The sequence below is a fragment of the Narcine bancroftii genome, chromosome 4 (genome assembly GCF_036971445.1).
Source record: "Narcine bancroftii isolate sNarBan1 chromosome 4, sNarBan1.hap1, whole genome shotgun sequence".
Lineage (NCBI taxonomy): Eukaryota > Metazoa > Chordata > Chondrichthyes > Torpediniformes > Narcinidae > Narcine > Narcine bancroftii.
Window position 1 is genome coordinate 3,141,293 of NC_091472.1, and position 26,607 is coordinate 3,167,899.

The following is a 26,607-nucleotide window of genomic DNA, read 5'->3' on the forward strand; positions in this document are numbered from 1 at the left end:
GAAGGGACGTATGGCCTGCACAGACTAGAAGGGACGTATGGCCTGCACAGACTAGAAGGGACGTATGGCCTGCACAGACTAGAAGGGACGTATGGCCTGCACAGACTAGAAGGGACGTATGGCCTGCACAGACTAGAAGGGACGTATGGCCTGCACAGACTAGAAGGGACGTATGGCCTGCACAGACTAGAAGGGACGTATGGCCTGCACAGACTAGAAGGGACGTATGGCCTGCACAGACTAGAAGGGACGTATGGCCTGCAGAGACTAGAAGGGACGTATGGCCTGCACAGACTAGAAGGGACGTATGGCCTGCACAGACTAGAAGGGATGTATGGCCTGCACAGACTAGAAGGGACGTATGGCCTGCACTGACTAGATGGGCTGTATGGCCTGCACAGACTAGAAGGGACGTATGGCCTGCACTGACTAGAAGGGCTGTATGGCCTGCACAGACTAGAAGGGACGTATGGCCTGCACAGACTAGAAGGGCTGTATGGCCTGCACAGACTAGAAGGGACGTATGGCCTGCACAGACTAGAAGGGACGTATGGCCTTCACAGACTAGAAGGGACGTATGGCCTGCACAGACTAGAAGGGACGTATGGCCTGCACAGACTAGAAGGGACGTATGTCCTGCACAGACTAGAAGGGACGTATGGCCTGCACAGACTAGAAGGGCTGTATGGCCTGCACAGACTAGAAGGGACGTATGGCCTGCACAGACTAGAAGGGCTGTATGGCCTGCACAGACTAGAAGGGACGTATGGCCTGCACAGACTAGAAGGGACGTATGGCCTGCACAGACTAGAAGGGACGTATGGCCTGCACAGACTAGAAGGGACGTATGGCCTGCACAGACTAGAAGGGACGTATGGCCTGCACAGACTAGAAGGGCTGTATGGCCTGCACAGACTAGAAGGGACGTATGGCCTGCACAGACTAGAAGGGACGTATGGCCTGCACAGACTAGAAGGGCGGTATGGCCTGCACAGACTAGAAGGGACGTATGGCCTGCACAGACTAGAAGGGACGTATGGCCTCCACAGACTAGAAGGGACGTATGGCCTGCACAGACTAGAAGGAACGTATGGCCTGCACAGACTAGAAGGGACGTATGGCCTTCACAGACTAGAAGGGACGTATGGCCTGCACAGACTAGAAGGGACGTATGGCCTGCACAGACTAGAAGGGACGTATGGCCTGCACAGACTAGAAGGGCTGTATGGCCTGCACAGACTAGAAGGGACGTATGGCCTGCACAGACTAGAAGGGACGTATGGCCTGCACAGACTAGAAGGGACGTATGGCCTGCACAGACTAGAAGGGACGTATGGCCTTCACAGACTAGAAGGGACGTATGGCCTGCACTGACTAGAAGGGCTGTATGGCCTGCACAGACTAGAAGGGACGTATGGCCTGCACTGACTAGAAGGGCTGTATGGCCTGCACAGACTAGAAGGGACGTATGGCCTGCACAGACTAGAAGGGACGTATGGCCTGCACAGACTAGAAGGGACGTATGGCCTGCACAGACTAGAAGGGACGTATGGCCTTCACAGACTAGAAGGGACGTATGGCCTGCACAGACTAGAAGGGACGTATGGCCTTCACAGACTAGAAGGGACGTATGGCCTGCACAGACTAGAAGGGACGTATGGCCTGCAGAGACTAGAACGGACGTATGGCCTGCACAGACTAGAAGGGACGTATGGCCTGCACAGACTAGAAGGGATGTATGGCCTGCACAGACTAGAAGGGACGTATGGCCTTCACAGACTAGAAGGGACGTATGGCCTTCACAGACTAGAAGGGACGTATGGCCTGCACTGACTAGAAGGGACGTATGGCCTGCACAGACTAGAAGGGACGTATGGCCTGCACAGACTAGAAGGGACGTATGGCCTGCACAGACTAGAAGGGACGTATGGCCTGCACAGACTAGAAGGGACGTATGGCCTGCACAGACTAGAAGGGACGTATGGCCTGCACAGACTAGAAGGGACGTATGGCCTTCACAGACTAGAAGGGACGTATGGCCTGCACAGAGTAGAAGGGACGTATGGCCTTCACAGACTAGAAGGGACGTATGGCCTGCACAGACTAGAAGGGACGTATGGCCTGCAGAGACTAGAAGGGACGTATGGCCTGCACAGACTAGAAGGGACGTATGGCCTGCACAGACTAGAAGGGATGTATGGCCTGCACAGACTAGAAGGGACGTATGGCCTTCACAGACTAGAAGGGACGTATGGCCTTCACAGACTAGAAGGGACGTATGGCCTGCACTGACTAGAAGGGCTGTATGGCCTGCACAGACTAGAAGGGCTGTATGGCCTGCACAGACTAGAAGGGCTGTATGGCCTGCACAGACTAGAAGGGACGTATGGCCTGCACAGACTAGAAGGGACGTATGGCCTGCACAGACTAGAAGGGACGTATGGCCTGCACAGACTAGAAGGGACGTATGGCCTGCACAGACTAGAAGGGACGTATGGCCTGCAGAGACTAGAAGGGACGTATGGCCTGCACAGACTAGAAGGGACGTATGGCCTGCACAGACTAGAAGGGATGTATGGCCTGCACAGACTAGAAGGGACGTATGGCCTGCACTGACTAGATGGGCTGTATGGCCTGCACAGACTAGAAGGGACGTATGGCCTGCACTGACTAGAAGGGCTGTATGGCCTGCACAGACGAGAAGGGACGTATGGCCTGCTCAGACTAGAAGGGCTGTATGGCCTGCACAGACTAGAAGGGATGTATGGCCGGCACAGTCTAGAAGGGACGTATGGCCTGCACAGACTAGAAGGGACGTATGGCCTGCACAGACTAGAAGGGACGTATGGCCTGCACAGACTAGAAGGGACGTATGGCCTGCACAGACTAGAAGGGACGTATGGCCTTCACAGACTAGAAGGGATGTATGGCCTGCACAGACTAGAAGGGACGTATGGCCTTCACAGACTAGAAGGGACGTATGGCCTGCACTGACTAGAAGGGCTGTATGGCCTGCACAGACTAGAAGGGACGTATGGCCTGCACAGACTAGAAGGGACTTATGGCCTGCACAGACTAGAAGGGCTGTATGGCCTGCACAGACTAGAAGGGTCGTGTGGCCTGCCTAGACTAGAAGGGCTGTATGGCCTGCACAGACTAGAAGGGATGTATGGCCGGCACAGTCTAGAAGGGACGTATGGCCTGCACAGACTAGAAGGGCTGTATTGCCTGCACAGACTAGAAGGGACGTATGGCCTGCACTGACTAGAAGGGCTGTATGGCCTGCACAGACTAGAAGGGACGTATGGCCTGCACAGACTAGAAGGGACGTATGGCCTGCACAGACTAGAAGGGACGTATGGCCTTCACAGACTAGAAGGGACGTATGGCCTGCACAGACTAGAAGGGACGTATGGCCTTCACAGACTAGAAGGGCTGTATGGCCTGCACAGACTAGAAGGAACGTATGGCCTGCACAGACTAGAAGGGACGTATGGCCTTCACAGACTAGAAGGGACGTATGGCCTGCACAGACTAGAAGGGACGTATGGCCTGCACAGACTAGAAGGGACGTATGGCCTGCACAGACTAGAAGGGCTGTATGGCCTGCACAGACTAGAAGGGACGTATGGCCTGCACAGACTAGAAGGGACGTATGGCCTGCACAGACTAGAAGGGACGTATGGCCTGCACAGACTAGAAGGGACGTATGGCCTGCACAGACTAGAAGGGACATATGGCCTGCACAGACTAGAAGGGACGTATGGCCTGCACAGACTAGAAGGGACGTATGGCCTGCACAGACTAGAAGGGACGTATGGCCTTCACAGACTAGAAGGGACGTATGGCCTGCACAGACTAGAAGGGACGTATGGCCTGCACAGACTAGAAGGGATGTATGGCCTGCACAGACTAGAAGGGACGTATGGCCTTCACAGACTAGAAGGGACGTATGGCCTTCACAGACTAGAAGGGCTGTATGGCCTGCACTGACTAGAAGGGCTGTATGGCCTGCACAGACTAGAAGGGCTGTATGGCCTGCACAGACTAGAAGGGACGTATGGCCTGCACTGACTAGAAGGGCTGTATGGCCTGCACAGACTAGAAGGGACGTATGGCCTGCACAGACTAGAAGGGACGTATGGCCTGCACAGACTAGAAGGGACGTATGGCCTGCACAGACTAGAAGGGCTGTATGGCCTGCACAGACTAGAAGGGACGTATGGCCTGCACAGACTAGAAGGGACGTATGGCCTGCACAGACTAGAAGGGACGTATGGCCTGCACAGACTAGAAGGGACGTATGGCCTGCACAGACTAGAAGGGACGTATGGCCTGCACAGACTAGAAGGGACGTATGGCCTGCACAGACTAGAAGGGACGTATGCCCTGCACAGACTAGAAGGGACGTATGGCCTGCACAGACTAGAAGGGACGTATGGCCTGCACAGACTAGAAGGGACGTATGGCCTGCACAGACTAGAAGGGACGTATGGCCTTCACAGACTAGAAGGGACGTATGGCCTGCACAGACTAGAAGGGACGTATGGCCAGCACAGACTAGAAGGGACGTATGGCCTGCACAGACTAGAAGGGACGTATGGCCTTCACAGACTAGAAGGGCCGTATGGCCTACACAGACTAGAAGGGCCGTATGGTCTGCACAGACTAGAAGGGACGTATGGCCTGCACAGACTAGAAGGGACGTATGGCCTGCACAGACTAGAAGGGACGTATGGCCTGCACAGACTAGAAGGGCTGTATGGCCTGCACAGACTAGAAGGGACGTATGGCCTGCACAGACTAGAAGGGACGTATGGCCTTCACAGACTAGAAGGGACGTATGGCCTGCACAGACTAGAAGGGACGTATGGCCTGCACAGACTAGAAGGGACGTATGTCCTGCACAGACTAGAAGGGACGTATGGCCTGCACAGACTAGAAGGGCTGTATGGCCTGCACAGACTAGAAGGGACGTATGGCCTGCACAGACTAGAAGGGCTGTATGGCCTGCACAGACTAGAAGGGACGTATGGCCTGCACAGACTAGAAGGGACGTATGGCCTGCACAGACTAGAAGGGACGTATGGCCTGCACAGACTAGAAGGGACGTATGGCCTGCACAGACTAGAAGGGACGTATGGCCTGCACAGACTAGAAGGGCTGTATGGCCTGCACAGACTAGAAGGGACGTATGGCCTGCACAGACTAGAAGGTACGTATGGCCTGCACAGACTAGAAGGGCTGTATGGCCTGCACAGACTAGAAGGGACGTATGGCCTGCACAGACTAGAAGGGACGTATGGCCTGCACAGACTAGAAGGGACGTATGGCCTGCACAGACTAGAAGGGACGTATGGCCTGCACAGACTAGAAGGGACGTATGGCCTTCACAGACTAGAAGGGACGTATGGCCTGCACAGACTAGAAGGGACGTATGGCCTGCACAGACTAGAAGGGACGTATGGCCTGCACAGACTAGAAGGGCTGTATGGCCTGCACAGACTAGAAGGGACGTATGGCCTGCACAGACTAGAAGGGACGTATGGCCTGCACAGACTAGAAGGGACGTATGGCCTGCACAGACTAGAAGGGACGTATGGCCTGCACAGACTAGAAGGGACGTATGGCCTGCACAGACTAGAAGGGACGTATGGCCTGCACAGACTAGAAGTGACGTATGGCCTGCACAGACTAGAAGGGACGTATGGCCTGCACAGACTAGAAGGGACGTATGGCCTTCACAGACTAGAAGGGACGTATGGCCTGCACAGACTAGAAGGGACGTATGGCCTGCACAGACTAGAAGGGACGTATGGCCTGCACAGACTAGAAGGGACGTATGGCCTGCACAGACTAGAAGGGACGTATGGCCTGCACAGACTAGAAGGGACGTATGGCCTGCACAGACTAGAAGGGACGTATGGCCTGCACAGACTAGAAGGGATGTATGGCCTGCAGAGACTAGAAGGGACGTATGGCCTTCACAGACTAGAAGGGACGTATGGCCTTCACAGACTAGAAGGGACGTATGGCCTGCACTGACTAGAAGGGCTGTATGGCCTGCACAGACTAGAAGGGACGTATGGCCTGCACTGACTAGAAGGGTTGTATGGCCTGCACAGACTAGAAGGGACGTATGGCCTGCACTGACTAGAAGGGCTGTATGGCCTGCACAGACTAGAAGGGCTGAATGGCCTGCACAGACTAGAAGGGACGTATGGCCTGCTCAGACTAGAAGGGCTGTATGGCCTGCACAGACTAGAAGTGATGTATGGCCGGCACAGTCTAGAAGGGACGTATGGCCTGCACAGACTAGAAGGGCTGTATGGCCTGCACAGACTAGAAGGGACGTATGGCCTGCACTGACTAGAAGGGCTGTATGGCCTGCACAGACTAGAAGGGACGTATGGCCTGCACAGACTAGAAGGGACGTATGGCCTGCACTGACTAGATGGGCTGTATGGCCTGCACAGACTAGAAGGGACGTATGGCCTGCACTGACTAGAAGGGCTGTATGGCCTGCACAGACTAGAAGGGACGTATGGCCTGCTCAGACTAGAAGGGCTGTATGGCCTGCACAGACTAGAAGGGATGTATGGCCGGCACAGTCTAGAAGGGACGTATGGCCTGCACAGACTAGAAGGGACGTATGGCCTGCACAGACTAGAAGGGACGTATGGCCTGCACAGACTAGAAGGGACGTATGGCCTGCACAGACTAGAAGGGACGTATGGCCTTCACAGACTAGAAGGGATGTATGGCCTGCACAGACTAGAAGGGACGTATGGCCTTCACAGACTAGAAGGGACGTATGGCCTGCACTGACTAGAAGGGCTGTATGGCCTGCACAGACTAGAAGGGACGTATGGCCTGCACAGACTAGAAGGGACGTATGGCCTGCACAGACTAGAAGGGACGTATGGCCTGCACAGACTAGAAGGGACGTATGGCCTGCACAGACTAGAAGGGACGTATGGCCTTCACAGACTAGAAGGGACGTATGGCCTGCACAGACTAGAAGGGACGTATGGCCTTCACAGACTAGAAGGGACGTATGGCCTGCACAGACTAGAAGGGACGTATGGCCTGCACAGACTAGAAGGGACGTATGGCCTGCACAGACTAGAAGGGACGTATGGCCTGCACAGACTAGAAGGGACGTATGGCCTGCACAGACTAGAAGGGACGTATGGCCTTCACAGACTAGAAGGGACGTATGGCCTGCACAGACTTGAAGGGACGTATGGCCTGCACAGACTAGAAGGGACGTATGGCCTGCACAGACTAGAAGGGACGTATGGCCTTCACAGACTAGAAGGGACGTATGGCCTTCACAGACTAGAAGGGACGTATGGCCTGCACTGACTAGATGGGCCGTATGGCCTGCACAGACTAGAAGGGACGTATGGCCTGCACTGACTAGAAGGGCTGTATGGCCTGCACAGACTAGAAGGGACGTATGGCCTGCTCAGACTAGAAGGGCTGTATGGCCTGCACAGACTAGAAGGGATGTATGGCCGGCACAGTCTAGAAGGGACGTATGGCCTGCACAGACTAGAAGGGCTGTATGGCCTGCACAGACTAGAAGGGACGTATGGCCTGCACTGACTAGAAGGGCTGTATGGCCTGCACAGACTAGAAGGGACGTATGGCCTGCCCAGACTAGAAGGGACGTATTGCCTTCACAGACTAGAAGGGTCGTATGGCCTGCACAGACTAGAAGGGACGTATGGCCTGCACAGACTAGAAGTGACGTATGGCCTGCACAGACTAGAAGGGACGTATGGCCTGCACAGACTAGAAGGGACGTATGGCCTGCACAGACTAGAAGGGACGTATGGCCTGCACAGACTAGAAGGGATGTATGGCCTGCACAGACTAGAAGGGACGTATGGCCTTCACAGACTAGAAGGGACGTATGGCCTTCACAGACTAGAAGGGACGTATGGCCTGCACTGACTTGAGGGGCTGTATGGCCTGCACAGACTAGAAGGGATGTATGGCCTGCACTGACTAGAAGGGCTGTATGGCCTGCACAGACTAGAAGGGACGTATGGCCTTCACAGACTAGAAGGGACGTATGGCCTGCACTGACTAGAAGGGCTGTATGGCCTGCACAGAGTAGAAGGGACGTATGGCCTGCACTGACTAGAAGTGCTGTATGGCCTGCACAGACTAGAAGGGACGTATGGCCTGCACAGACTAGAAGGGATGTATAGCCTGCACAGACTAGAAGGGACGTATGGCCTTCACAGACTAGAAGGGACGTATGGCCTGCACTGACTAGAAGGGCTGTATGGCCTGCACAGACTAGAAGGGCTGTATGGCCTGCACAGACTAGAAGGGCTGTATGGCCTGCACAGACTAGAAGGGACGTATGGCCTGCACAGACTAGAAGGGACGTATGGCCTGCACAGACTAGAAGGGACGTATGGCCTGCACAGACTAGAAGGGACGTATGGCCTGCACAGACTAGAAGGGACGTATGGACTGCACAGACCAGAAGGGATGTATGGCCTGCACAGACTAGAAGGGACTTATGGCCTGCACAGACTAGAAGGGCTGTATGGCCTGCACAGACTAGAAGGGTCGTGTGGCCTGCCTCGACTAGAAGGGCTGTATGGCCTGCACAGACTAGAAGGGATGTATGGCCGGCACAGTCTAGAAGGGACGTATGGCCTGCACAGACTAGAAGGGCTGTATGGCCTGCACAGACTAGAAGGGACGTATGGCCTGCACTGACTAGAAGGGCTGTATGGCCTGCACAGACTAGAAGGGACGTATGGCCTGCACAGACTAGAAGGGACGTATGGCCTGCACAGACTAGAAGGGACGTATGGCCTTCACAGACTAGAAGGGACGTATGGCCTGCACAGACTAGAAGGGACGTATGGCCTTCACAGACTAGAAGGGACGTATGGCCTGCACAGACTAGAAGGACGTATGGCCTGCACAGACTAGAAGGGACGTATGGCCTTCACAGACTAGAAGGGACGTATGGCCTGCACAGACTAGAAGGGACGTATGGCCTGCACAGACTAGAAGGGACGTATGGCCTGCACAGACTAGAAGGGACGTATGGCCTGCACAGACTAGAAGGGACGTATGGCCTGCACAGACTAGAAGGGACGTATGGCCTTCACAGACTAGAAGGGACGTATGGCCTTCACAGACTAGAAGGGACGTATGGCCTGCACTGACTAGATGGGCTGTATGGCCTGCACAGACTAGAAGGGACGTATGGCCTGCACTGACTAGAAGGGCTGTATGGCCTGCACAGACTAGAAGGGACGTATGGCCTGCTCAGACTAGAAGGGCTGTATGGCCTGCACAGACTAGAAGGAACGTATGGCCTGCACTGACTAGAAGGGCTGTATGGCCTGCACAGACTAGAAGGGACGTATGGCCTGCACAGACTAGAAGGGACGTATGGCCTTCACAGACTAGAAGGGACGTATGGCCTGCACAGACTAGAAGGGACGTATGGCCTGCACAGACTAGAAGGGACGTATGGCCTGCACAGACTAGAAGGGACGTATGGCCTGCACAGACTAGAAGGGACGTATGGCCTGCACAGACTAGAAGGGATGTATGGCCTGCACAGACTAGAAGGGACGTATGGCCTTCACAGACTAGAAGGGACGTATGGCCTGCACTGACTTGAAGGGCTGTATGGCCTGCACAGACTAGAAGGGACGTATGGCCTGCACAGACTAGAAGGGACATATGGCCTGCACAGACTAGAAGGGACGTATGGCCTGCACAGACTAGAAGAGACGTATGGCCTGCACAGACTAGAAGGGACGTATGGCCTTCACAGACTAGAAGGGACGTATGGCCTGCACAGACTAGAAGGGACGTATGGCCTTCACAGACTAGAAGGGACGTATGGCCTGCACAGACTAGAAGGAACGTATGGCCTGCACAGACTAGAAGGGACGTATGGCCTTCACAGACTAGAAGGGACGCATGGCCTGCACAGACTAGAAGGGACGTATGGCCTGCACAGACTAGAAGGGACGTATGGCCTGCACAGACTAGAAGGGACGTATGGCCTTCACAGACTAGAAGGGACGTATGGCCTGCACAGACTTGAAGGGACGTATGGCCTGCACAGACTAGAAGGGACGTATGGCCTGCACAGACTAGAAGGGACGTATGGCCTTCACAGACTAGAAGGGACGTATGGCCTTCACAGACTAGAAGGGACGTATGGCCTGCACTGACTAGATGGGCCGTATGGCCTGCACAGACTAGAAGGGACGTATGGCCTGCACTGACTAGAAGGGCTGTATGGCCTGCACAGACTAGAAGGGACGTATGGCCTGCTCAGACTAGAAGGGCTGTATGGCCTGCACAGACTAGAAGGGATGTATGGCCGGCACAGTCTAGAAGGGACGTATGGCCTGCACAGACTAGAAGGGCTGTATGGCCTGCACAGACTAGAAGGGACGTATGGCCTGCACTGACTAGAAGGGCTGTATGGCCTGCACAGACTAGAAGGGACGTATGGCCTTCACAGACTAGAAGGGACGTATTGCCTTCACAGACTAGAAGGGTCGTATGGCCTGCACAGACTAGAAGGGACGTATGGCCTGCACAGACTAGAAGGGACGTATGGCCTGCACAGACTAGAAGGGACGTATGGCCTGCACAGACTAGAAGGGACGTATGGCCTGCACAGACTAGAAGGGACGTATGGCCTGCACAGACTAGAAGGGATGTATGGCCTGCACAGACTAGAAGGGACGTATGGCCTTCACAGACTAGAAGGGACGTATGGCCTTCACAGACTAGAAGGGACGTATGGCCTGCACTGACTTGAGGGGCTGTATGGCCTGCACAGACTAGAAGGGATGTATGGCCTGCACTGACTAGAAGGGCTGTATGGCCTGCACAGACTAGAAGGGACGTATGGCCTTCACAGACTAGAAGGGACGTATGGCCTGCACTGACTAGAAGGGCTGTATGGCCTGCACAGACTAGAAGGGACGTATGGCCTGCACTGACTAGAAGGGCTGTATGGCCTGCACAGACTAGAAGGGACGTATGGCCTGCACAGACTAGAAGGGACGTATGGCCTGCACAGACTAGAAGGGACGTATGGCCTGCACAGACTAGAAGGGACGTATGGCCTTCACAGACTAGAAGGGACGTATGGCCTGCACAGACTAGAAGGGACGTATGGCCTTCACAGACTAGAAGGGACGTATGGCCTGCACAGACTAGAAGGCACGTATGGCCTGCACAGACTAGAAGGGACGTATGGCCTGCACAGACTAGAAGGGACGTATGGCCTGCACAGACTAGAAGGGATGTATGGCCTGCACAGACTAGAAGGGACGTATGGCCTTCACAGACTAGAAGGGACGTATGGCCTTCACAGACTAGAAGGGACGTATGGCCTGCACTGACTAGAAGGGCTGTATGGCCTGCACAGACTAGAAGGGCTGTATGGCCTGCACAGACTAGAAGGGCAGTATGGCCTGCACAGACTAGAAGGGACGTATGGCCTGCACAGACTAGAAGGGACGTATGGCCTGCACAGACTAGAAGGGACGTATGGCCTGCACAGACTAGAAGGGACGTATGGCCTGCACAGACTAGAAGGGCTGTATGGCCTGCACAGACTAGAAGGGACGTATGGCCTGCACAGACTAGAAGGGACGTATGGCCTGCACAGACTAGAAGGGACGTATGGCCTGCACAGACTAGAAGGGACGTATGGCCTGCACAGACTAGAAGGGACGTATGGCCTGCACAGACTAGAAGGGACGTATGGCCTGCACAGACTAGAAGGGACGTATGGCCTGCACAGACTAGAAGGGACGTATGGCCTTCACAGACTAGAAGGGACGTATGGCCTGCACAGACTAGAAGGGACGTATGGCCTGCACAGACTAGAAGGGACGTATGGCCTGCACAGACTAGAAGGGACGTATGGCCTTCACAGACTAGAAGGGACGTATGGCCTGCACTGACTAGAAGGGCTGTATGGCCTGCACAGACTAGAAGGGCTGTATGGCCTGCACAGACTAGAAGGGCGGTATGGCCTGCACAGACTAGAAGGGACGTATGGCCTGCACAGACTAGAAGGGACGTATGGCCTGCACAGACTAGAAGGGACGTATGGCCTGCACAGACTAGAAGGGACGTATGGCCTGCACAGACTAGAAGGGACGTATGGCCTGCACAGACTAGAAGGGACGTATGGCCTGCACAGACTAGAAGGGACGTATGGCCTTCACAGACTAGAAGGGACGTATGGCCTGCACAGACTAGAAGGGACGTATGGCCTTCACAGACTAGAAGGGACGTATGGCCTGCTTTCTATCATTGTGCCTGGCATTAAATCAAATCTCATCCAAAGGTCCTTTCGGCAGACCCTTCACACAGAGCAACAGGAGGACATTCAGTCCCAAAAGACAATCCCACCATTTTGCAAGCCAACTGACATTCCCCTTGATTCTTTCCAGAAGTCAGGAAGCACTGGGCTCAGGAATCCCACTTGCAACCTCTCACCCTCTCTTCTTCTTCAACACTCCTTTAACTTGCCTATTTTCCCAACTCACCCCTGCATATCCTGTTATTACATTGTGCTTCTGCATGGTCCTAACCCTCTCTTCCATGCATTCGTGGGTCTGTAAAAAGGCCTCTGCTTTAAGGCTTATAGTGCACTACCAGTAACCACCAAGACTAGGCGGAGGGAACTATAGGCTTTAATAAACAGAAGAACCTTGCTGGCCCGGATCCAGGTATAGGACTGGAGGGAAGGGAGAGGTGGCTCGACCTTTATGGCCCAGGACCACCAGGGATGAGTCATAGGGTATGAGTCATCCATGGGTGGGCCAGCTCCACATATACAGTAGCCAACAATAACTATATACAATGGAGGAAACATCTCACCACTCGTCTATTGTATCTACTTCCACCACTACCCCTGACAGCCCATTCCAGGCACCCCACTCTAATATAAACTTGTCTCACATAAAGCCTAGAATTTGCCCCTGCCCCCCCCACCCCCCACATTCCACATGTTCAGTTGAAGTGTGTGACATGTTAAAGTAACCATAGATTGTCAACATGGGGCGTAGGAATATTTTGGGAAATAATTAAAAAGTTGGTTTGAAAAAGTAAACTCGTTATGTTGGTGTGAAAGATGTGACTTGGCAACACTCTCAGTTCAACATAATTGTGGTAACTTCCAAGTAAAATCACTTACTTTGTTCTTTTTATTTTCATAACATGTTTTTGCTCTTCCGATGTTTCTCTTATTTTAACTGTTGTTGCTTGGTTAACATTATAATTATATTTTTCTGACCGTTCTTTTTACCACCCATTCCAAATGATCTCATTAGCATCAAGGATTCCAAATGATTTCAACAATCATGTCTCCGTCCATACACCTTTACTTTTTCAATTCAGTAGTGAGGCCTGTATCAGAATGTATTGTGGTGCTAGCATATTGATGAGGGGTGGTTGGAAGGGACACCAAAATCAGAAAAACAAGAGGGACCCCAGAAAGTAAAGTACGAGGCGAGGGCAGTTTTGATACCCTCTCTGCATGAAAAAATGTCAGAAACCGTGCTTGTGTTTTTTTTCCTTTTTTTAGGGTCAGTTTTCTTCCTTCGATTGAATCATTACTTTTATTACATTTTCAATCCCAAGACATAATAAAATATTGATTAATCCGTTTCGGGGAGCTCGTGCTGTTGTATTAATCTGTTTCGGGGAGCTCGCGATGAGTAGACCAAACAAGCGAAAGGTTCATCAACATTCAGTGGAGTTCTTGAAGTTTGGGTTTATACCTGCTGTTAGCCTATTATGCCAACAGAATTTGACAAATGAATCAATGGAAGCAGACCGTCTTGAAGATCATTTGAGGGTAAAACATCCCAACCATGAAAATTTAAAACTGGAATATTTTAAATCACTGAAAGAGAAGTTTGAAAATAGATTAAAAAATCACTTCATTATTCGCTGCGCAAACTACAGCCCTGAATCCTACTCTTGAAACTTCTCTGCTGATCGCAAAACACGGGAAGTATCATAACTGGGGAGGAATTGATTAAACCTGCAATATCATTGTTTCTCAAAACAATTCTGCAAAAGGATGACCAAGAAGTCCGAGTAATGGCATTGAGTAACAGTACTGTCTCCAAAAGAATAGGTGACATGGGTCAAGATGTTGAAAAACAGCTTATTGAGAAGTTGAAATCACAAAAATTCTCAATACAACTGGATGAATCCACTGTATGGGACAGTGAGGCTCTGTTATTGGCATACGTGGGATATATTGATCAGGAAGGGTTTCAAGAAGAGGTGTTGCTTTGTGTATCATTAGAAATATCTTTACGAGATACTGCATTCTGTGATCATGTATCAATGCCATCAAAGCTAATGCCAAATGTGAACATCTGTTTAGGCAGTTTTGTGTTGATAAAAATGCAGAACATGTGAGATTATTGCTTCACACTGAAGTAAGGTGGTTGTCAAAGGGAAACTGCTTCAAAAGGTTTATGGAACTGTTTGATTTCCTCAGCAAGTTTTTGAAGGACAACCCTGAAATGAAGTTCTTGCTAACATCAGATGGCAAAGCTTATGTGACTTACTTGATGGACATTTTTGAGAAACTAAGTACACTGACCAAGCAACTCCTAACAAGTCATCCCCTTGGCTTCCAACAACCCAAGGTTGTCCATTCTCTCTTCAACACTCAGGGCCCCTCTAAAGTAGGCAGCGTTCTGGTAAACAAACCTCTTCTGCACCAGTTCCAATTCCTCCGCATCCTTCCTGTAAAGGAGCAACCGGAATTGCACTCTGCATTCCAAGTGCAGCCAACTCAAGTTTTATACACCTGCAACGTGACCTCCTTACTTCAACACTCAATGTCCCACCCAATGAAGGCAAACCAACCACATGCCTTCTTTACCCCTTCTAACTACCTGCAAGACCACGCTAAATGAGCTGCAGACCTCGACCCCCATTTCTAAGCCCATATCTGTAACTGATCTATATGCCTACAGCATATAGATCTATATCCTTTGATTACCCTCTATACCAACCATTCTCAGTGGGGCCACAGCACATTTAAGGGAGGGCCACAGACTGAAATCATAAATTTGTTTTCATGTTTTTTTATATAGTCAAGTTGATTGTCATCTGATTGTACAAGTCCAACCCAATGAAACAGGAAAGGAATACACTTGAAACCAACTAAATTTGACTGCTTCACAGAGAAGGGGGCATAAACTTTGAGTAGAGTCCAAAGTGGGTCACAGCCAAACAAAAGGTTGAGAATGGCTGGTCTACACTGTCCACGGTTCCATCAACCTTGGTGTCACTTGTAAACTGATTAACCCACTCATCTACTTTTTCAACCAGGTCATTTAATATACATCTCAAACATAAGACCCAACACTGATCCTTGCACCACTGATCACAGGCCTGCAGCCAGAATAACAACTCTCCACAATCATTTTCTGTCTTCTCTGGACAATTCACCATGGATCCCATACTACAGGCCATGTAGGCAACACCCACTACCCTATCCTCATAGAAACATAGAAGATAGGAGCAGGAGTAGGTCATTCGACCCTTCGAGATCATGGCTGATCTTAAAGTTCAGTACGCCGTCCCCGCCTTCTCTCCATAACCTTTAATACCCTTATACTGAAGAAATATATCCAATTCCCTCTTAAATATATTTAATGAACCTGCCTCTATTGCCCTCTGTGGCAATGAATTCCACAGATTCACCACCATCTGGGTAAAGAAATTCCTCCTCATCTCGGTCCTAAATGGTTTGCCTATTATCCTCAAACCATGGCCCCGGGTTCTGGATTTTCCCATCCTTGGAAACATCCCTTCCGCATCCATTCTGTCCAGTCCTGCCAGAATTTTATAGGTCTCTATGAGATCCCCTCTCAATCTTCTAAACTCCAGCGAGTACAATCCCAATTTGCGCAATCTTTCCTCCTAAGTCATTCCTGCCATTCCAGGTATCAGCCTGGTGAATCGCCTCTGCACTCCCTCCATTGCAAGAACATCCTTCCTTAGATAAGGTGACCAAAACTGCACATAATACTCCAGGTGGGGTCTCACCAAGGCCCTGTATAGCTGCAGTAAGGTATCCTTGTTCCTAGACTCAAACCCTCTTGATATGAAGGCCAACATACCATTTGCCTTTTTAACCACCTGCTGTACCTGCATGCTCGCCTTCAGAGACTGGTGTAAAAGTACCCCTAGGTCTCTCTGCACTTCCCCATCTCTTAATCTATTGCCATTCAAATAATAATCTGCCCTCCGGTTTGTATTACCAAAGTGGATAACCTCACATTGATCCACATTGTAGTGCATTTGCCATGTGTCTGCCCAGTCCCTCAATTTATCCAAATCACACTGGAGCTTCCTCACCCCCTCTTCCGTGCACATAACCACTCCTAGCTTAGTGTCATCTGCAAATTTGGAGATATGACATCCAACCCCTCATCCAGATCATTAATGTAAATTGTGAACAGCTGGGGTCCCAGTACAGATCCCTGTGGCACCCCACTGGTCACCGCCTGCCACGCAGAAAACGAGCCATTTATCCCAACTCTCTGTCTTCTACCTGCCAGCCAGTTCTCAATCCACATCAATACTTTGCCCCCAATCCCATGAGTCTTGATTTTGGAAGCCAGTCGTTTATGCGGGACCTTATCGAAGGCCTTTTGGAAGTCCAGGTACACCACATCCACTGGCTCTCCCCCATCTATTTTACCTGTCACCATCTCAAAGAATTCCAATAGATTTGTCAAGCACGATTTACCTTTTGTCAATCCATGTTGACTCCGTCCGATCCCTTCTCTGCTAGTCATATGCTCCGCTATTACATCCTTAATAATGGATTCCATCATTTTGCCCACTACTGATGTAAGGCTCACCGGCCTATAATTCCCCGCTTTTTCTCTACCCACCTTTTTAAATAGTGGGGTAACATTAGCTACCCTCCAATCCATGGGTATAGGGAGGTTATAGGGAGAAGGCCAGGCAATGGGTCTGTGGGAAAATGGATCAGCTCATGATTCAGTGGTAGGTCAGATTTGATGGGCCTGACCATGACTTTCCAAATGTGCACTAATCCTTTCCCTACGTATCCATTCCAAACTCACCAGCCCGTAATTTCTTGGATTATCCCCATTCCCCTTATTGATCCTTCAGGACCTCACCTGTGGCTCGTAACCATCTCCATCAATTTCCTGGCAAGAGATCTGTCTTTCTTGATCTCAAAATGCCCCAACATATTAGCATTCACCACAATGAACCTCATACTCTCCTCCACGTCCTTTTCCTTGGTGAACACTGATGCAAAGTACTTATTTAGTACCTCACCCACTTCCTCTGACTCCATCTAAATTTCCTCCTTTGGCCTTATGTGGTCCTATCCTTTTCTTCATCATTCTCTTCAGTATAAAATGCCTTGGATTTTTGTCTTGCCGAGGCTATGGGCTCCTCATTTCAGAAAGGATGTGCTGACATTGGAAAGGGATGTGAAGAGGTTCACAAGGATAATTCCAGGTTATCATATGAGGAGCGTTTGATGCTCTTGACCCGCATTTATTGGAATTTCGGAGAATGAGGGGGATCTCATTGAAACATTTGGAATGTTGAAAGGTGTGGACAGAGTAGATGTAGAAAGGTTGTTTCCCACGGTGGGAGAGTCTAGGACAAGAGGGGACAACGTCAGAATTGAAGGGCACCACTTAGAACAGAGATGTGGAGGAATTTCTTCAGCCAGAGGGAGGTGAATCTGTGGAATTTGTTGTCACGGGCGGTTGTAGAGGCCGAGTCATTGGGAGTATTTAAGGCAGAGATTGATAGGTTCTTAAAAAGCCAAGGCATCAAAAGTTATAGGGAGAAGGCCAGGCAATGGGGCTGTGGGAAAATGGATCAGCTCATGATTCAGTGGTAGATCAGATTTGATGGGCTGAATGGCCTATTTCTGCTTCTATTCTTATGGTCTTATAGATATTTCATGGCTGCTTTGACATTCCTAATGACCATCTTGAGCACTGTCCTGCAATCCTTGTACTCCTCCAAGACTCTATCATCTGATTTTAGCTCCCAAATCTTTACAGATGCCTCCTTTTAGTTCGCGAGTAGATTCATGCCCACTCTAGTCATCTCTGTCCTTCCCCCTCACTGGAACATGCTGACCATTTCCTCTAAGTAGCTGGTCCTCGAACAATTCCCATGCCATTTGTGGATTTCCCAAATAACAGCTGCTCCCCAGCTCCTGCCAAATATGACATATTTTGCACCTCTCCCAAATTATATTTTCCAACAAGTATGGGGCTTATCTTTGTTTGAGGGGATGATGTAGTTAAATTATGACCTATAGTCGATAAAGAGCATCCTGATTTATGCATTTTTGTTGTCCAGGCCTTTATATAAAAGCGTCAGCCATAGACCTGCTGCAACAATAGGCAAATTGCAAAGGATCCATGTCGCCTCTCGGACAGGAACTGATCTGCTTCAACACCAGCCTTTAAAGACACTTCATCACTGTTGTAAGTGCTACTGGTCAATAGTCATTTAGGCAGGTGACCACACTCTTCTTGGGCCCTGGTATGATTGAAGTCTGTTTGAAACAGGTGGGTACCATACCCTGCTGGTGTAAGATGTTGAAGATGGCTGTGAGTACATTGACAAGTTGGTCAGCACAGAGTTTTATTTAATACTCGGTTGGCTGGGTACTCCGTCTGGACCGGATGCTTTCCTCAGATTCACTCTCCTGAAGGCACCACACACGTCATCCTTGGATACGAACAGCAGAGGATCATTAGGGGACTAACCCTAATGTGCGCATTGGTGGTTCTATATTGCTCTTGTGGTTGAATTGGTTATAGAAGGCATTGAGTTCATATGGAAGTTAAACTTTGTCATCTCCTAATGCACTGGATTTAGTTTTGTAGCAGGCTATGTCATTTAGGCTCTGCCTCAGCTGCCAGGTAACCCTCATTGTTTCCATTTCCAGAAACTCCACTTCACCAGGGAGATGGCTTTCCATAGGTCATGTCTGATCTCTCTGTAGAGATCTAAATCTTTGAATATAAATGCCTGTGATCTGGGTCTCAACATGTTCTGGATTTCATTATTCATCCAGAGCTTCTGGTTGGGGAAAATCCAGATCAATTGGGTGGGGACTCACTCATCCAAAACTGTATTTTCTAAATGTCTGTGAAAGCCCTGATTTGATCTTTCACATCCTCAGCTGAGTCCTTGAACATCGCTCAAGTGCTAAATTGAAGACACCTTGAAACAGTTCTTCAGCCTCCTGTGACCATCTTCTTGCAGTCCTGATCTACAGAGCCTCTCTTTTAAGGCTCTGTATGAAGGCAGAAAGAGCACAGTCAGGGGATCTGACTAGTCAAAAATCAGACTTGGGGAAGTATGGTAGGCTTTCCTTATCTTAGTGTAAGTTTGTGATGACACAACAGGCATCGGCCTCATCAGCAACAAGGACGAGTCCCACTACAGAGAAGAGGTGGAAAATCTCATGAAATGGTGCGTGTAACAACCTCAGTCTCAATGTGATCAAGATGATTATGGACTTTAGGATGAGGAATGACCACCCTCCACTACACATCAGCAACTCTGTCGTGGAGAGAGTAGAAAGCACCAAGTTCCTGGAGTTCACTTAACCAGTGACCTATTGTGGACCCTCAACATCTCCTCACTTGTCAGGAAGGTGCCACAGCGACTGCGCTCCCTGAGAAGACTGAGCGGGCAAGACTACCGGCCGCCATCACATCAATCTTCAACAGGAGCTCTATCAAGAGTGTCCTGGCCGGCTGCATCACAGTGCGGTCCAGTTGCTGCAGAGAAATGGATCAGAGGTCAATCCACAGGACCATAAAAGCAGCAGAGGATTGCTGGAGTCTCCCTCACTCCCCCATTGACGCAATCTAATGGGATCGTTGTCTGAAGAGGGCGCACATAATCTTTGAGGACTCCTTCCACCCTGTGCATAGCATCTTTCAGCTGCTCCCGTCGGGGAACAGATCCAGGAAGATCAGAGCCAGCACCGCCAGGCTGAGGAACACCTTCTTCGCACAGGCAGGGAGAATGGTGAACGACCAAAGGAACTGCTCACACTGACCCTCCAAGACTCTCATATTCATGAAACAATATTTATTTATTTGTATATCAAAATACTTGTCCTGTATTGTTTGTCTGTATGTGTGTTATGTCTGGTTATGTTTTGCACCAAGATCTGGTAACACTGTTTCATCAGGTTGTACTTATATAGATGACAATAAAATTGACTTGTAGCAACGACTGAGTATGCTGGGACCTCTGGTATATCAGGTTATATGCTTCAAAGGACATCACACTGAGCACGAGACCCCTCCCGGGGCTGGGGGCTCAGTCCTCTGCTGTTCACACTGCTGACCCGCAACTGTGAGGCTAAACACAGCTCGAACCACATCATCGAGTTCACTGTCAACATGACCGCGACGGGTCTGATCAGTAAGAATGATGAGACGGAGTACAGAGATGAGGGGCAGCACTAACAGATGTTACTGACTGTATTTGAATGTTAATAAAAGAGATGTGTAATAGTACAGATTCTATCACCAATGTGTCTATGTACAGATCGTCGAGGAGGATGACTGTGATTGGCTGAGAGTGAATCACCACCTACTGGCAGGTCTTAAAGGATGGCTCCTAGTCAGACCAGGTCATTCTGGACTGGTCGACCTACTTGAGATCTGCTTCAGTCTTTTAGTGAATAAAAGCCTTGGTTTGGATCGACAAGTCTTTGGTTCTTTTGACGTGCATTGCAAGAGGATTGTCGACTTCAGGGGGGACCACGCTCTACTGAGCATTGTCGGCTCCACTGTTGAGGTCATCAAAAGTATCATGTTCCTTGGAGTGCATGGCGGAGAATCTCACCTGGTCCCCTAACACCAGCTCCATAGCCAAGAAAGCCCAGCAGTGCCTCTAATTCCTGCGAAGGCTGAGGAAAGTCCATCTCCCACCCTCATTACATTCTACAGAGGATGTATTGAGGGCCTCCTGTGCAACTGCGTCACCACCTGGTTTGGAAGCTGTACCCCCCTTGATCCTGCAGAGGAGAGTGAAGTCAGCAGAAAAGATCAATGGGAGCTCCCTTCCTGCCTTGAAGGACTGTCGACAACACTCGATGCAGGCGAAAGGCAATAAACATTGTGAAGGGCTCCACACACCCCTCACGTAAACTGTTCTCCCTTCTGCCATCTGGTAGGAGGAACTGTAGCACTCAGGCCCTGACATCCAGATTAGGAAACAGATTTTCCCCTCCAAGCCATCAGGCTCCTGAATTCACAGAGCATTTGGGGATAGGGGTACCAAGGACTTTTACTATATATGTCTTAATATTTTAATGCGTCTAACTTCTATTTACGGAAGTCTGCTCCATGGTTCTGGAGAAATGCTACTTCGACTTTACCATGTGAGCATGGTATGAATGATAAATAAAGGTGACTTGATGCTGGTAGTAGCTGAGAGGCAGGCTGGTTACAGTCACCGACTAAGATTTGTCATGCATTAGGTTGGTCCGTCTCTTGTTTACCATCCATGTCATGCAGCTCCGCTTGTGGCTGTTCGTAATTGGCATCAGGAGGGATATAAACTCCAGTGAGAATCACAGATGAGAATTCTCATGGAAGATAGAAGAGTCTGCATTTGATCGAGATTTGCACTGGCAGTGGAGCAAGAGGCACATGCTGCCCCCTCTCTTCGCCAGAATCTGAATTCTGATCCAGTCTGTGAATGGTGAGACCCTCTGGTTGGATAATGGTGTTGGTTGTGTTCTCTGTTAGCCAGGTCTTGATGCAACAAACAACTGAGATTTGCCTCATGTCTTACCATACCACCATCAAACAGAAGAACATTGCAGCACAGAAACGGATCCTTCTGCGTCCCTAACAGATTTGAGCAGTTCAGTTAACGTTGTGGTTAGGGCAATGCTGTTACAATGCCAGCAATCAGGATCTGGCCTGATTCCAGTGCTGTCTCCAAGAAGTTTGTACGTTCTCCCGGTGTCTGCATGGGTTTTCCCCATGTGCTCTGGTTTCCTCCCATCCTTCAAAACATGGGGTTAGAGGTTAATTGGGTGTAATTGGGCGGCACAGGGTCATGGGCCCAAAAGACCTGTTACCGTGCAGTATGTCTAAAAATAAATAACATTTGCCATCCCATCAACTCTTCCACCTGGTGCCCCATTCCTACCCCATCCTGAGCCACACTTTTCCTCAGTACATCTCCCTTTAACCTCATCCTCAAAGCATATTTTTAATCATTGACCCTTGATATCATTCTGGAACAGAAATGCTGGAAGAACTCAGCCAGTTATGCAGCATCGACGGAAAGAGAAACCAAAGGAAAGAAACGTGGCAGGGTTTGGTCAGAACTTTACTTATCAAAGGCAAGAAGGGAGCAGAAGCCATCGAGGGTGGACATTGAGAGGCTGGAGTGACTCGGCCAGTCTGGGAGCATCCATGCAGCGGAGGACTGATGGACACAATGTCGGAGAGAGGAGAACTTTGAAGGAGGTCTCCATTTCAGGTATTGGTGGGGGGAGGGAGGGGCAGTGACAGCAGCCTCGGCAATTTAACGGCAGAACATTTTGTCATCGGTATATTCTGTCGTTAGAGACGTCAATGAAAGTTGAGGGTGGTCGAGAGGCTGCCAGCAACTGCAGTCTTTGGTTTTCATTGAATGCTGTTGACTCCTTCTTGCGCTGCATTTATCCAGGCTAACAGAGAGTATATTATTGCTCGAACATCCTTGTGGATGGTGGACAGAGCTTGGGGACTCAGGAGGTGATTTACTCACCACTGGATATCCTACACCGTGGGGTAGTTGATCAGACACTCTCTTGCCGGAGATGACACTGGTGGACACTTCTGTTGTCTTCACTGGAATTTAAAGGATCCAGGAGTGATTAATTGAAAACATTTTGATGAACCATTAGACCAGAGGATACAAGTGCAGAAGTAGGCCATTCAGCCCATCAGGTCTTCCCCACTATTTCATCACAAACTGATCCATTCTTCCACTCAGCCCCACTCCTTGGTCTTCTCCCCATAACCTTTGTCATCCTGGCAATTCAGATACCTATCAATATCTGCCTGAAATATACTCAATGACCTGGCCTCCACAGTCACCTGTGTAGAAAATTCCAGAAGTTCACAAGCTCTCTGGCTGAAGAAATTCCTCCTTATTCATCTTAAGTGGGCGCCCTTCAATCCTGAATTCGTGTCCTCTTGTCCTAGTTCCCCTAACATGGGAAACAACTTTGCCACATCTACTCTGTCTAGGCCTTTCAGCATTTGAAATGCTTCTATGAGGTCCCCCATCATTTTTCTGAACTCCAAGGAGTGCAATCCAAGAGCCTTCTAACATTCCTCATATGGTTATTCCTTCATTCCAGGAATAATTTTTATGAACCTTCTCTGAACCCCTCTCCAACGCCATCACATCCTTTATTAAATGAGGAAAATCTCCACGTGAGGCCTCACCAGGGCCTTATAAAGCCCCAACATCACATCCCTGCTCTTGTCCCCTATCCCTCTGGATATGACCCCAAAACTGCATTCACCTTCTTCACCCCTGACCCAACCTGGACGTTAATCTTTTGGATGTCCTGCACGAGGAATCCCAAGTCCCTTTGCACCTCTGAATTTTGAATTTTCTCCCCATCCAGATAATAGTTGGCCCTTCTATTCTTTTGATCAAAAAGCATGACCGTGCACTTTCCAACATTATATTTCACTTGCCACTTCTTTGCCCATCCTCCTCATCCAAGCTTCTCTGCAGCTTCTCTATTTTCTCCTCACTACCTGCCCCTCCACCTATCATTTTATCATCTGCAAACTTAGCCACAAAGCCATTGATTCTGCAATCCAAATAATTAACATACAGCGTAAAGAGAAATGGCCCCAACACTGAACCCTGCGGAACACCTCTGGTAACCGGTCGCCAATCAGGATAAGATTCCCACTCTCCGTTTTCCTGCTGATCCCATTAGGGTGGGATGGAGAGTAACTATTGCCACTGGACTAAAAGTTAGAGTCATGGTTATTAGGGGAAATTCAAAAAAACCTCCATAAGCAGATAGGTGGAACTTAGAGCAATGGGCAATTATTTTAACATTGAATAATTTTAAATTGGGGGCATACGTTTTGTGAACTGAATAACTGGAACATGGGATTAGGATAGAGACCAGCTGCGAATTCACTAAATGGGAAAGAGTCACGGGCGCAATAGTCTCCTTTTGTTCCTCGATTCCCAAGAGAGATTTTCCTCCCCAATCCAGGGTAATAATCTTGGTCGTCAAATTTCAGGACCTGGGCAAGGGCAGCCTCACACTGTTTGGGACATGGTTCCCAGACTCAGCACACAATGCACTAGATGCCATTGTTACTGATGTGGAATTGAGCAAAGACTATCTATCAATGTTGTCACAGTGCCAGCGATCAGGACTGGGGTTCGAATCCCACACTGTCTGAAAGGAATTGGTATCTCCCCATGTCATGCTCCAAGTTCCTCCCACCGTTCAAAACATACTGGGGGTATTGGTCAATAGGATGTAATTGGGTGGCATGGGCTCGTGGGGGGAGGGAGGGGGGGTTAAAGGGCCTGTTACTGTTCTGTATGTCAGCAGCACCAAGGTTAGCACATCAAACACTCAACATGATAAACTAATTAACTAGAAGCAATTCTCTCACTCTTGAGCCACATTTACTAAAACCATGGACACCAGAATTGCAGAAATTACAGCAGACCATGAGAAGGTGGAGCAGCACAACAGGTCAGAGAGCACCTATAGAGAGAAATGGGCAATCATCATTTCAGATTACGACCCTATTCACAACTTCCTACCCACCCGGAACATTTCTCTCCACAGGTGCCCCTTGACCTGGGTCTTTGTTACAAAATCATTCCCCATGTGTTGATAGGGGGAGCTCAGTTACAGATTGGCAATCTGAGGCAACTCTGGAAGAGGCAGAAAATTGAGAACCTTTCCCCATAGCCACCCCAGAGCTGCCTTGCACATCCTCCCAGACCTAACCTGTGCCCTCGCACTGCCCCGACAGCCTTTCTTCAACAGAGTCTGCCAGAAACTCCAAATCTTGTACTATCAGTCCCTGTAATCATCCTTACCAACCCATCCCTCACTGACAACCGCACTTTAGGGTTAGGGTTATGTAGAGGCTGGCCCACCCCGCCCGGGGGGGACCGGGCCGCCCCGCCCCGCCCGGGGGGACCGGGCCGCCCCGCCCCGCCCGGGGGGACCGGGCCGCCCCGCCCCGCCCCGCGCAGAGAGACCGGGCCGCCCCGCAGAGACTCGAAGACACGCACAATTCCTCTGACCTCCAGCCATGTCAATTCTCCACAACTCATTCGCAATGACTGCTCCACTGCCCCCTTCCAATAACCCTCACGTCACTTCACCTGACCCTTCAGCCACCTTGTATTGATTCTCTGAATCCCCCCCACCTCACATTTTCCAAGCAGAACTTCAGAAACATTAACGATCTAATCCCCTCTGATAATCCAATGCCTTCACAACACACTGACCTCTCTGAATCTAAACCCTAAAGCAAGGGCCCCTCAGTCCCTCCCAGTCACACCAAACCCCTCTGCCCACAACTGCTTACACTGAGCTCTCTCATTGCATCGCTTGCTTGTTTCCTCTATTACTGACCTGGTGCAGAACCAAGTCTGCCCTGTCCTTTGGAGACTGCACACTGCCTCTTCAACCTATCTGTCCCAGTCTCCAACACCAGCCACAGCTTCAGGAAGGACAGCATGCTCCGGAGTCAAGAGTCTCCTGGGTGAGAAAAAGAGAAAAACAATGAAGAGAAAACTTAATAAAACTCTCAAACCCACAACTTAGTCAGAGCAAAGCAGAACTGAAATGAGTCAGGGTATTGGCCAATTTCCCAAAGACAAAGTTGCCAGGAAAGTTTCCAATTAAACAAGGCCAAACCTCTGAAGTCAGCAGATTTGGGGGATGCCGGTGGTCTCTGGAGAGAGAGAATTTCATGCTTGGGGAAAGTGAGGAGTCTCTTAATCGGTAATCAGTGGTGTTGGCCTGGCTTCCCGAGATTGCATAAATCCTAATTCTGATGTCGGACAGTCTCCATGGAAACCCAGTGACAATGCGGCTGCTGTGTGAGGGCCAGTATTTGTGTCGAATCTCTGATTTCCTCTTAAAGCAACAGGCCGTCTCTCAACCACCAGACGTCTAATTGCAACTAGAAAATGTCCCAGTCCGTGTCGGACAGCAGAAACTATCAGGGTGGGAGCAGCACTTTTGTCCCTATTGCCCTGCCAATGCAGAAGGACAGGCAATGTTTGAAGGAGGGTGGAGTTTGGTGTGGTTGCTGAGCTCACAGCTAACTAGCTTTACAGCCAGCAGTTTTCTCAAAGGAGCAGTGCAAGGAGTTGTGTACTAATAAAATGGATTCAGAGACATGCAGCTCAAAACAAACACTTCGTCCCAACATCCTTACCAATGGTCCTTACCCAATGTCCTTGCCAAGATGTCAGTACAACGTCCTTACCAAT

At 49.9% G+C, this 26,607-nt stretch overlaps 1 protein-coding gene across 1 annotated transcript in view; it reads right to left on the reverse strand.

The window, feature by feature from the left end:
• The window catches only part of LOC138760290 (membrane progestin receptor beta-like), a 97,631-nt gene extending 71,429 nt beyond the window's left edge, over positions 1 to 26,202 (reverse strand). Inside the window, exons 1-3 of the mRNA XM_069930661.1 lie at positions 26,027 to 26,202; positions 25,742 to 25,867; positions 22,867 to 22,949 (exon numbers count right to left, since the gene is read on the reverse strand). Of these exons, the coding sequence (XP_069786762.1) occupies positions 22,867 to 22,949; positions 25,742 to 25,847 (189 nt within the window). The 5' untranslated portion in view covers positions 25,848 to 25,867; positions 26,027 to 26,202. The remainder of the gene's footprint in view (positions 1 to 22,866; positions 22,950 to 25,741; positions 25,868 to 26,026) is intronic.
• Positions 26,203 to 26,607: the final 405 nt, after the last annotated feature.